We start from the raw sequence: 12,725 nt of genomic DNA, 5'->3' as shown, positions 1-12,725 counted from the left end.
ATACCAGCATAGTCATTTTGAATTCATGAAGCATGTAGCATGTTTAGCATATGATTAAATATAGGTTGAGCTAACAGGTGAGTAACATACAGTAGTATATGGAGCTAAAGTGTTTGATATGACAGGTGGACATTGAGTCTAACTGACACAGCCCTGAGAGTCAAGCTGAGGGGCTGTCTAGCAAAATACACCTGAGAAGAGACATGCCTGAGGAAGGGAACTCAACACCTCATCTACTCCCCACCAAACCTCCCCTTCCCAAGCTAGACTCGTCCTTCCCATCAGTCACCAGTTAGCTGTGAGAAAGGTGGACTCAGACCCGATAATGCCTCTTTTTCAGCCTTGTTTTGCTCTGAACATAAGCTTTTAAAACAATCTGTTTGTTACTGGAGAAGGTTGATATTACTGATCATTTTAGACTCTTATTTGTTTCCATGGCATCAGATGTTTTTTTCACATGACAGAATCAGGTGATGCTGTTTAGAAAATAGGTAGAATACTATTGCCCTTCCTCCACTATTGTCAAACGTATGTTGTTGTCCCTGTCCTTGTCTGCATATAGTCTGTGTCCTTGTGATGTCACGACCTGACCTTAGAGAGATGTTTTATTTCTCTATTTGGTTAGGTCAGGGTGTGATGTGGGGTGGGCATTCTATGTTTTGTATTTCTGTGTGTTTGGCCGAGTGTAGTTCCCAATCAGAGGCAGCTGTCTATCGTTGTCTCTGATTGGGAATCATATTTCGGCAGCCTGTTTTACCACCTTAGTTGTGGGTAGAGGTCTTTGTTAGTGGCCTGGATAGCCCTAGCAAGCTTCACGTTCGTTTTTGGTGTTTCTTGTTTTGTTGGCGACATTCTTAATAAAGAAAAATGTACGCTCACCACGCTGCACCTTGGTCTGGTCATTTCCCTGATGACGTTCGTGGCATGTGAAGATGCAATTTAGTGCAAAACTGCAATCAGCCATAAAAGGCATCACTGAACAAATGGAGGTTCTTGTTCAAGGTTAGAGAAAAAAGGCTAGTGTCTTTTATTGACATGAGGTGAATCCTCACTCCCTCTGCCATGTACAGATGGACACTCTAAGAAACAAAAAGGTGCTATCTAGAACCTAAAAGGGTTCTTCGGCTGTCCCCATAGAAGATCTCTTTTTGGTTCCAGATGAACTCCTTCAGTTCCAGGTAGAATCCTTTTGGGATCCCTGTAGAACCATTTCCACAGAGGGTTCTACATGGAACCCAAAATAGTTCGACATGGAACCAAAAAGGATTATCCTCCAGGGACAGCCAAAGAATCCCGTTTGAACCCTTTTCTCCTGCAGCAACAGGAAATGTGAAATGTTATGTGGATTATAATTCAAGTACATTTTTTGTAGGGGTTGCTACATTTTTTGTAAGGGAAAATCAAGTCTGACATTTCTAAGTGGAAATTCCAAACTTCAGAAGCCTTTCAAAAACCTAAAATACACCACAAGTTTGAAATGTTCTGCATTGCAGTAAAGTTCTCCTGCAACAGGGTGATCAATTTAAGATCCTACACCTGTACGTACCTACTCATTATGGCTTGTCATCACAGGCTGCTGACTGACTTTATTACCATGTACATTTCTGTATCGTTATTGTATTCTCGTGTTTGGTATCAGTGTGTCATCTGGATACCTAACACTCTGATAGGAATTGGCTGAGCAGGTGTATAGTGGGCTTTCTGAGTCCTAGCCAACACACAAACATGAACACATCTGCGCCCGTGCACAAATTCCAATGATCTTTGGAACAACAGGACGATCCTAACTAAAGGAGGATGAAAAACACCCAGACTTGCTCTCCCTCTGTCCACGTCTAGCCTTTTGTCTGAGACTTTCAAGGACAGAAGCCGTCACAAAAGGTATTTAATCTCTATTGAAGATCCCTTTTCCCCACAGACCCTATGGCAGAATGGGGACAATAGACCATGATTCAATCTGAGAGACACAACTAACACAAAACCCCCAGCTCCAACAAAGCATCCTGACGATAGATGGAAAGACCAATGGGGGGTGGTGCAGTTAGGAGGACTGGAGCTGTTTTGAACTAACGTTACTGTTAAGGTAGGATATAGGTAGAATGAAGTCTGAATATACTTTGAATGTAGGATAGGGAGCATGAGAGTGTAAATGGACAAGGCCTCTGGAAGTGGCTGTGCTGAGACAGTCCTGATATCGGGCTGAAATGAAAGACTCTTTTAAGGTAAGATTAGATCCCAGTTGAGCTCCTGATAGGATGAAGACGGACTTACCCTCGTAGTTGGGATGCACCCGAGGAGCATACACTCCAAACTTGATCAGGACTGGGATCTCGAAGCCCTGGCGCACCCATTCCACCACGTGCAGGGACACAGACGCACCCGTGTCCGTGGGTGGCAGTCTACACTCCATCTCCACCACACCCCCTTCCTTGGCACGCACCTCCGGCTTCTGACCATGGCTGACACCTAGGAAGGCCAACACAAAGTGGTGTTACAACCTGAGTAGAGAATGAATGACAGATAGTTCATTACAGAGGAAATGCATAAGTAGTACTCACACAGCAGGCAGAGTGCAGTCACCATGGTGACATCCACGAAATAGCCCCTCTTCGGTCCCATAGTAGCCAGTCACACAGCCTGCAGCATCATTTACCTGTTGGCAAAAAGACACACTTGTCACATATTGAATCTTCCAACCTGTCACCTATCGCCATACCAGCAGGCACGAGAGAGAGAACGAGAGCGAGATAGAGTTGACAGTTGTGTCTAGCTTATAGACACATGGGAGATGTGTTTACATTTACACAGTAGCTTTCTGAAGATTGGAATTCACCCCATATCATCAATGGATCAAATATATATCCAACAAGCAACCCTGTCAAAAGCCTCCCAGCCCAAAATGGTTCTCATAACATGGATGCCCGTTAAATAATTGGAGAGTCAGTTGTGCAGAGCACCTGACCGGCTGGAGTAAGAATCCGTGTTGTTTACTCAGTTTGCCGGGTCTGTCAGGGACTGCAGTCACCAGTCAAGGAGATAAGCTGGGTGGCAGGAGACACATACAGCAGCCAGAAGCATTGTACTGCATGTGGTGCATCAGTCATTGGTGTCATAAAGCTGGCAATACTCCTAGCAGGTCAAAGAAAATATTCAGCGTGTTTTCATGATCCACTATGTCAAACCCATGATGAAGGTTTCCAGTCAGGGGAGCTAGGGGGGGCAGGGGAATCGATACATGTCTCAAAAAGTCAGAGTTACTTCTATTATTATAATCTATCCATTAGACCTGAATGCCATCCATGGAGCTAGAGATACATGGAGCTAGAGTTACATGGGGCTAGAGATACATGGAGCTAGAGATACATGGAGCTAGAGATACATGGGGCTAGAGATACATGGGGCTAGAGATACATGGGGCTAGAGATACATGGAGCTAGAGATACATGGGGCTAGAGATACATGGAGCTAGAGATACATGGGGCTAGAGATACATGGAGCTAGAGATACATGGAGCTAGAGATACATGGAGCTAGAGATACATGGGGCTAGAGATACATGGAGCTAGAGATACATGGGGCTAGAGATACATGGAGCTAGAGATACATGGGGCTAGAGATACATGGAGCTAGAGATACATGGAGCTAGAGATACATGGAGCTGGAGATACATGGAGCTGGAGATACATGGGGCTAGAGGTAAATGGGACTAGAGATACATGGAGCTATAGATACATGGAGCTGGAGATACATGGAGCTAGAGATACATGGAGCTAGAGTTACATGGGGCTAGAGATACATGGGGCTAGAGATACATGGAGCTAGAGATACATGGGGCTAGAGATACATGGAGCTAGAGATACATGGAGCTAGAGATACATGGGGCTAGAGATACATGGAGCTAGAGATACATGGAGCTAGAGATACATGGGGCTAGAGATACATGGAGCTAGAGATACATGGAGCTAGAGATACATGGGGCTAGAGTTACATGGGGCTAGAGATACATGGGGCTAGAGATACATGGAGCTAGAGATACATGGGGCTAGAGATACATGGGGCTAGAGATACATGGGGCTAGAGATACATGGGGCTAGAGATACATGGGGCTAGAGATACATGGAGCTAGAGATACATGGAGCTAGAGTTACATGGGGCTAGAGATACATGGGGCTAGAGATACATGGGGCTAGAGTTACATGGGGCTAGAGATACATGGGGCTAGAGTTACATGGGGCTAGAGATACATGGAGCTAGAGATACATGGGGCTAGAGATACATGGGGCTAGAGATACATGGAGCTAGAGATACATGGGGCTAGAGATACATGGGGCTAGAGATACATGGGGCTAGAGTTACATGGGGCTAGAGTTACATGGGGCTAGAGATACATGGAGCTAGAGATACATGGAGCTAGAGATACATGGGGCTAGAGATACATGGAACTAGAGAAACATGGGGCTAGAGATACATGGGGCTAGAGATACATGGGGCTAGAGATTTTCTGGAGTCCCCCACATGTACAATGTTCTCCAGAGGGGCAAGCTCATGTGAGGGAGTGATTTAACAGAGGATGGGCTAATAGTCGACTCAGCTCTCCATCCAAACACCCAGACTTCCCAGAAGGCTTCACCACACACCCCCTAACGGCAGATTATCACGCTAAGTTCATTACTCCACTGCTAGACCGCAAGAGCTATTTTTAGAGGGCTGGGAGCAGCACCGCTCACCAAATCCCATGGGCACATGTCATACATACAAACAAGTCCACCAAGGATCCCACCAAATCCCATGGGCACATGTCATACATACAAACAAGTCCACCAAGGATCCCACCAAATCCCATGGGCACATGTCATACATACAAACAAGTCCACCAAGGATCCCACCAAATCCCACGTACACAGCAACATATCAACATACAAACAAATCCACCCAGAGCTGCACTCAAGCTGAACAGGATTTCATACCAATTAAAATGCATTTCAAATTGAAATAAAAAATATTGAATGGATATGGAAATACATTTTTTAAAAGTATTATTAACTGATAAGAAATGGTAAGTCATATTCTATAGGTCTTCATGGTCGTTACAAGAGGGAGTGAGAGAGCAAAAGGTCAAGAGTGAAAGCTCCCTGAATGCCCTACTGAATACGAGCAGCAGCAAGACTCACTCGGGTAACACAATTGGCAAATAGGTGATAGGCTACGTATCTGGTGATGCTCATCATAAAGCTCTATGGCAGTCTTCTGCACAAAGTCAAGACCATAAACAGAATGCGATAGACTGTCTTGTAGGCTGAGCAACATAACCCGTAAGTCTCCAGTACTACGGTAATAATCGTTTTGAGTGTGTTCGTCTGTTGTCCCTCTACTTCAATTGCATTACTAATCGATTGCCTTGACCATGAGTCAGACAGCAGCAAGCAAAGACACAATAAAACAGTGTTGTTTGCTGCTTCTTATTTTTCCTCCCACACAGAAAGTGGGTGAGGTACGACTGAGGATGAAAGGCTTGGCTAGTCAGTCAGAAGGGTTTGGTGTGTCAGAGGAAGGCCCAAAGAATTGTCAAAGACTCCTGCCACCCTAGTCATAGACTGTTCTCTCTGCTACCGCACAGCACGCCCCCCCCCCCTTTTTACACCACTGCTACTCTCTGTTGTCATCTATGCATAGTCACTTTAATAACTCTACCTACATGTACATACCACCTCAAATAACCAGTGCACATTGACTCTGTATTTTTTTTTAAACTGCCTTGTTGGTTTGGGGCTCGTAAGTATTAGGTGCATGTGACTAATACAATTTCATTTCATTTCATTTGTACACACAGGGCTGACTGTTTCTGTGGAGAGAGAGAGAGAGTGAGTGAGAGAGAGAGAGAGAGAGAGTGAGAGCGAGAGCGAGAGCGAGAGCGAGAGTGAGAGTGAGAGTGAGAGTGAGAGCGAGAGCGAGAGTGAGAGCGAGAGCGAGAGCGAGAGTGAGAGTGAGAGAGTGAGAGTGAGAGTGGGTGAGAGTGGGAGTGAGTGAGTGAGAGTGAGAGTGAGAGTGAGAGTGAGTGAGAGCGAGAGAGAGAGAGAGAGAGAGAGAGAGAGAGAGAGAGAGAGAGAGAGAGAAAGCAGAGTAGGCCTGCAGAGGGACGGTAAAACACAAACATGCTCATTAATCAGTAAAGCTCTGGTAACCTAGGCACAGTCTCCCTCACTACACTTCCTGCCACCAGCTAAGCAGCATTGCCTTACAAACACACGGACGACATTAACAACACAAAGCTCCTGCAATGTGTGTACAGCAAAATTAACAGACCCTAACCAACGGGAAATGCCTGTCTTTGATTTCTCACCAGACAGGAGAGCAGGGACCGTAGGGACAGGGTTACTGGTGAAATACTACTACATTTAATCAGGTAAATGGGCAGCGATTGATTTGTAACCACCAGAGAATACTAACCCGTTTACCTAGCTGTATAACCCAGCTATAACCCCGCCTGGATTCTGACTCGGAGGGAGCTCTGAACACTCTTACAACAGACGCTCTCTAACCAGATGTGCACTTAAGCGGGAAATATTCCAACTCATCCATTGCCACTATAGGTGCGAGAGAGATGTTCTCACTCTCATTCTATTCCTGTGACATGGAAGAGAAGGGTTATGCCGATCACACGTGTGTTTTCAGGGTAAGGCATTGGCTACAACATTCAGCGAGGTAACAAAGACTCCACGCCTCTGAGTGATGCCAGAAACCACCATAATGAAACATCAAATATTTGTAGATGTTCTGTGAAGGTGTGCGTGTGTGTTTGTGCGCGCGTGCGTACCAGTCTACGGTCATGCATACATGTGTCCCGAGACGTAGACGCAATGGATTCTAGAGGGGTCTTTCTCTGCATGGTGGTCAGTGGTGGATGGATAAGCAGCTGTATTCCACACTCCTCTTCATCCAGGTTGATCGTGCCAGCCGTGGTTTGGGGACAGAGCAGAGGGGATGAGGACTAGTTATTCCTTGTGAAGAACAGAACAAAGCACTCACATCCCCCTGCTGGGCCATTGTGCTCTATCCATAACTAATGAGGCCTCTCATTCTCAACAGCACATGTGAAGAGGATAATACCAAATGTGGTGAGGTGATATAAGCCCCAAGGTACATGGGTATCTTCTGAGTAATAATATAATGATAAGAGGATAGTTTTCCATGAACATAGAAATGCTCTGACAATGACATTCTCACACATCAGTTTTGGAGGAGAGGTACCCATAGATGGACTGGAATTCCATCAGGGCCAATGCAGATCACATTTATTTCCTATTTTCACCCCTTTTCACTCAGTACTGATCACAGTTTCAATATACATGGCATCAAAAGGTATGATTGGTATGGTTGGTTAAATCTACAGTGAACTGCCATCACCCACACAACCCTTATTCACAGCAATGTTAGCACCGATTTTACAATAGGCTATATTATACTATAACTTTTGGAGGGGAAATGTTGCACTTAGATGACTTATATAGATAGGCCCATATGATATCCTGAGCGTAAGAGTAAAGTCCTGTCACCACACATGACTACAGTGATGCTGAAGGACTTTAAATGTGAGCATAAATAATGAATATGAGGCTTGCATGGTTGTCAACTGCAAACATTGGACCGGAATATGATCAACCCACAGGTCTCTTACACAAATATCCCAGGACCCTGTTTGTCATGTCTGACACATCTGAGCATGTGCAAGTGGCAATTTCAAATGTCTGTCTAAAAAAAGTTCCTCAAAGGGAAGTGGCTTTCAAAATGATTTGAGACAGGTAAAGACACGCATTTCAGTCCTTCAACAGGTTAAAGTCTAGACGTTTTGATGACTAAATAGCAATACCCACACAAAACAGATAAAGGGTCTCTTAAAGTTGTCAAGGGGAAAAAACAAGTTGGTTTAATACAATTAACACAATTTACCTGCGTTATACACTTTTACAAGTAAAGGCAGGTTGTGTTTCCATTTAGTGCGTCAGTTTGAAGTCTTATTTCAGTAATTCCTTTAGTCTTCAGCGTGTACAAGTGGCAGGTGTTTAATTGTTTAATTCTCAGGTGCCAAATATGTTGTTACAAGTTTCAACTGATTTGCTGATCCTTACTGAAACATTGAATGGTATCCGCAAATATATGATAGTGGATTCTGCGCTGAATTCTTTAACAAATTATTGACAGACGCGTTGTATCGCCAAAAAGTTTCCTCGCCCGCTGTAACATTCAACAGGTAGGCATATGCAAAGATTCAAGATACTTCCACGGTTAGAAGGTCCCCTAAAATGCAGAGAATAACCAACCTTCCAGACACATTTGATTGTGATGCTCCGTGGCAAAGGTTTCTACACTCTCACCTCTTCCGTCTTCATTGAGCAGTCTAACCAATCACCTCTTCTCTCTCTCTCGCTCTAGTTCTCTCTCTCTCTCTCTCTCTCTCTCTCTCTCTCTCTCTCTCTCTCTCTCTCTCTCAATTCAATTCAATGTAAGGTCTTTACTGACATGGGAAAAATATGTTTACGTTGCCAAAGCAACTGAAATAGATAACAAACAAAAGCTAAATAAACAATAAAAATGAACAGTAAACATTACACTCACAAACGTTCCAAAATAATACATCAATCAATTAATTTACAAAGCCGTTCTTACATCAGCTGATATCACAAAGTGCTGTACAGACACCCAGCCTAAAACCCCAAACAACAAGCAATGCAGGTGTAGAAGCACGGTGGCTAGGAAAAACTCCCTAGAAAGGCCGGAATCTAGGAAGAAACCTAGAGAGGAACCAGGCTATGAGGGGTGGCCAGTCCTCTTCTGGCTGTGCCGGGTGGAGATTATAACAGAACATGTCCAAGTTGTTCAAATGTTCATAAATGACCAGCAGGGTCAAATACTAATAATCACAGTGATTGTAGAGGGTGCAACAGGTCAGCACCTCAGGAGCAAATGTCAGTTGGCTTTTCATAGCCGATCATTCAGAGTATCTCTACCGCTCCTGCTGTCTCTAGAAAGTCGAAAACAGCAGGTCTGGGACAAGGTAGCACGTCCGGTGAACAGGTCACAGTTCCATAGCCGCGGGCAGAACAGTTGAAACTGGAGCAGCAGCACAACCAGGTGGACTGGGGCTCAGGTCCTCTGAGAGAGAGAGAAAGAGAGAGAAGGAAAAAAAGAGAGAGAATTAGAGAGAGCACACTTAAATTCACACAGGACACCGGATAACACAGGAGAAATACTCCAGATATAACAGACTGACCCTAGCCCCCCGACACATAAACTACTGCAGCATAAATACTGGAGGTTGAGACAGGAGGGTTCGGGAGACACTGTGGTCCCATCCGACGATACCCCTGGACAGGGCCAAACCCCACCCACTTTGCCAAGGCACAGTACCCACACCACACCACAAGAGGGATATCTTCAACCACCAATTTACTATCCTGAGACATGGCCGAGTATAGCCCATGGCGATCACGAAGATCTCCCCCACGGCACGAACCCAAGGGGGGGCGACAACCCGAACAGGAAGATCACGTCAGTGACTCACTCAAGTGACGCACCCCTCCTAGGGACGGCCCATGTAGTAGGGTTTGAGGCAGAGAATCACAGTGGAGAGAGGGGATCCGGCCAGGCAGAGACAGCAAGGGCGATTCGTTGCTCCAGTGCTTTTCCGTTCACCTTCACACTCCTGACCCAGACTACACTCAATCATAGGGTTTACTGAAGAGATGAGCTTTTTCAAAATAATTTGAGAGGAATGGGAGATTTGATACAGGCTGATAGTTTTTTATATTTTCTGGGTCAAGGTTTGGCTTGTTCAAGAGAGGCAATATTACTGCCATTTGTAGTGAGTTTAGTACACCTACAGTGGATAGAGAGCCGTTTATTATGTTCAAAATAGAAGGGCCAAGCACAGGAAGCAGCTCTTTCAGTAGTTTAGTTGGAATAGGGTCCAGTATGCAGCTTGGTTTAGAGGTCATGATTATTTTCGTAAATTTGTCAAGAGATATAGTAATAAAAAACATGAGTGTCTCCCTTGATCCTATGTCTTGGCAGTGTTGTGCAGACTCAGGACAACTGAGCTTTGGAGGAATATTCAGATTTAAAGAGGAGTCCGTCATTTGCTTTGTAATGATCATGATCTTTTCATCAAAGAAGTTCATGAATTTCTCACTGCTGAAGTGAAAGCCATCCCCTCTTGGGGAATGCTGCTTTTTGGTTAACTTTGCAACAGTATAAAAAATACATTTTGGTTTGTTCTTATTTTCCTCAATTAAGTTGGAAAAATAGGATGATCGAGCAGCAGTGAGGGCTATTCGATACTGCACGGTACAGTCTTCCCAAGCTAGTCGAAAGACTTCCAGTTTGGTGTAGCGCCATTTCCATTCCAATTTTCTGGAAGTTTGCTTCAGAGCTCGGGTATTTTCTGTATACCAGGGAGCTAGTTTCTCATGACAAATGTTTTTAGGGGTGCGACTCCATCTATGGTATTACACAAGGTTAAATTGAGTTCCTCAGTTAGGTGGTTAACTGATTTTTCTACTCTGACGTCCTTGGTAGGTGGAGGGAGTCTGGAAGGGCATCTGGGAATCTTTGGGTTGTCTGGGAATTTATAGCACAGCTTTTGATGTTCCTTGGTTGGGGTCTGAGCAGATTATTTGTTACGATTGCAAACGTAATAAAATGGTGGTCCGAGAGGACAAACCTAGGTCCAGAGTATGACTGTGGCAGTGAGTAGGTCCGGAGACATGTTGGACAAAACCTACTGAGTCGATGATTGCTCCGAAAGCCTGTGGACTTTTCCATGTGAATATTAAAGTCACCAAAAAATGTTATCATACACATATAAAGACATTTCAAATGTCATATTATGTCTATATACGGTGTTGTAATGATGTGCAAATAGTTCAATTACAAAAGGGGAAATAAATAAACATAAATATAGGTTGTATTTACAATGGTGTTTGTTCTTCACTGGTTGCCCAGTTTTCTTGTGGCAACAGGTCACAAATCTTGCTGCTGTGATTGTACACTGCAGTATTTCACCCAATAGATATCGGAGTTAATCAAAGTTGGATTTGTTTTCAAATTCTTTGTGGATCTGATTCCAAGAACACAGGATGAGATGTTACTATCCTTTGTGCAAGCACTTCCAAGAGTTAATGAACAGTGAGCGTGGTGAAATTTGGGGAGCGCATCGTCAGTAGTGTACCTTTGGTTCCTAGGGTGTTTCGGCCTTTCACACTATACACCCTCCCCAAAGGCGGCCAGCGACAGGGTGATCAATCCTACGCTTGCGTCCCATTCCCAATTAGTCATAGGAGTTGCCTTGTTGTTGATAGCCAACATCCCATGGGACTATGCATGGCAGGGGCGTCCTCCTCCCTGAGTCAAGCATTGTTGACAGCATACCTCCTGGCCCTCTCACTTCGGGGCCCAGCTGGGGTCTTTCCTCTTCATCCAGAGCCACTGACTGCTGCCTTCTGCCGCCTCTGATACAGCTTTGATTGCCGAACGCTGGCTCTGGCCCTTAATTCACAGGTCTCTAAGCAGTCTGGTTGTAGATGTTGCCACAAAACCTCTGCAGCCCACCTCCACTGGTCGGACTTCTGTGTTCCAGCCATGATGCCGTGCTTCGGCAGCTAGATCAGCATAGCGCAGATGTTTTCACTCATAAGCCTCATCTACTGAGTTTTCCCAGGGTACTGTGAGCTCAATGATGAAGACCTTATTGAGTGAACGGGACCAGAGCACCATGTCAGGTCTTAGGGTGGTGGTTGCGATCTCCGGAGGAAACACAAGTTGCCGGCCAATGTCAGCTAGCATTTTCCAGTCGCTGGCCAAGCGCAGCTGGTCTCGCTCTAATGGTGTAGAGCCGCTCTTCGGTGGTTTAGCCCCTTCGCGGACAAAGTTTGTCCGTAAGGAGGGTGATGCTGCTGTGGGTGGTAGGGAGTTGGTGGCAGCTCGCTTGTCCTCCAGGGCGGACGCAAGGTTTTTAAGGACTTGGTTGTGACGCCAAGTGTAGCGTCCTTGGGTGAGGCTTGTTTTACAGCCTGTGAGAATGTGCCTGAGGTTGGCTGGCATGGAACAGAGGGCACAGTCCGGATCTTCACCATACCATTGGTGAAGATTAACTGGTGTTGGAAGGACGTCATATGTAGCTCTGATGGAAAAGCTCAACCGCCTCGCTTCCATGGCCCACAGATCCTTCCAGCTGTGTAACCTGAGGGAAATATGTGTCTCTAATCTGGTCATACATTTGGCAGGAGGTTAGGACGTGCAGCTCTGTTTCCACCTCATTTTGTGGGCAGTGAGCACATAGCCTGTCTTCTCTTGAGAGCCAGGTCTGCCTTCGGGCGGCCTTTCTCAATAGCAAGGCTTTTCTGTACATAGTCAAATATGTCACAGTGGACAGGTATTCTGCCAGTGTGTACACTCTGTTTAGGGCCAAATAGCATTGTAGTTTGCTCCGTTTTTTTTGTAAATTCTTTCCAATGTCTCTCTCTTCCACACACATGAAGTGCACACACATACACACACATTCACACACACGTAGCCTACGCACATACAATTTTTAGAAATAAGTTTATACCAATTTTTCTCTTTCTGGCACGTTTAGAGTGTGGTTTAAAAGTGTCATTTGTAGGTCTACTTTGTATTGAATGTTGCTTTCCTGCATGGGCCTAAACGCAACCTATCAAATAAACAAACAAT

At 45.0% G+C, this 12,725-nt stretch overlaps 1 protein-coding gene across 1 annotated transcript in view; it reads right to left on the bottom strand.

Annotated features, from left to right (window-relative positions):
• The window catches only part of LOC118384850 (protein turtle homolog A-like), a 35,609-nt gene extending 27,254 nt beyond the window's left edge, over window positions 1–8,355 (bottom strand). The window contains 3 exon segments of the mRNA XM_052520068.1: window positions 2,272–2,466; window positions 2,559–2,653; window positions 7,947–8,355. Coding sequence (XP_052376028.1) covers window positions 2,272–2,466; window positions 2,559–2,619 — 256 coding nt within the window. The 5' untranslated portion in view covers window positions 2,620–2,653; window positions 7,947–8,355.
• Between the last annotated feature and the right edge of the window lie 4,370 nt (window positions 8,356–12,725).

The sequence above is a fragment of the Oncorhynchus keta genome, chromosome 6 (assembly GCF_023373465.1).
Source record: "Oncorhynchus keta strain PuntledgeMale-10-30-2019 chromosome 6, Oket_V2, whole genome shotgun sequence".
Lineage (NCBI taxonomy): Eukaryota > Metazoa > Chordata > Actinopteri > Salmoniformes > Salmonidae > Oncorhynchus > Oncorhynchus keta.
The sequence above is the reverse complement of the archived record's forward strand: the minus strand, read 5'-3'. Positions and strand labels throughout refer to the sequence as shown.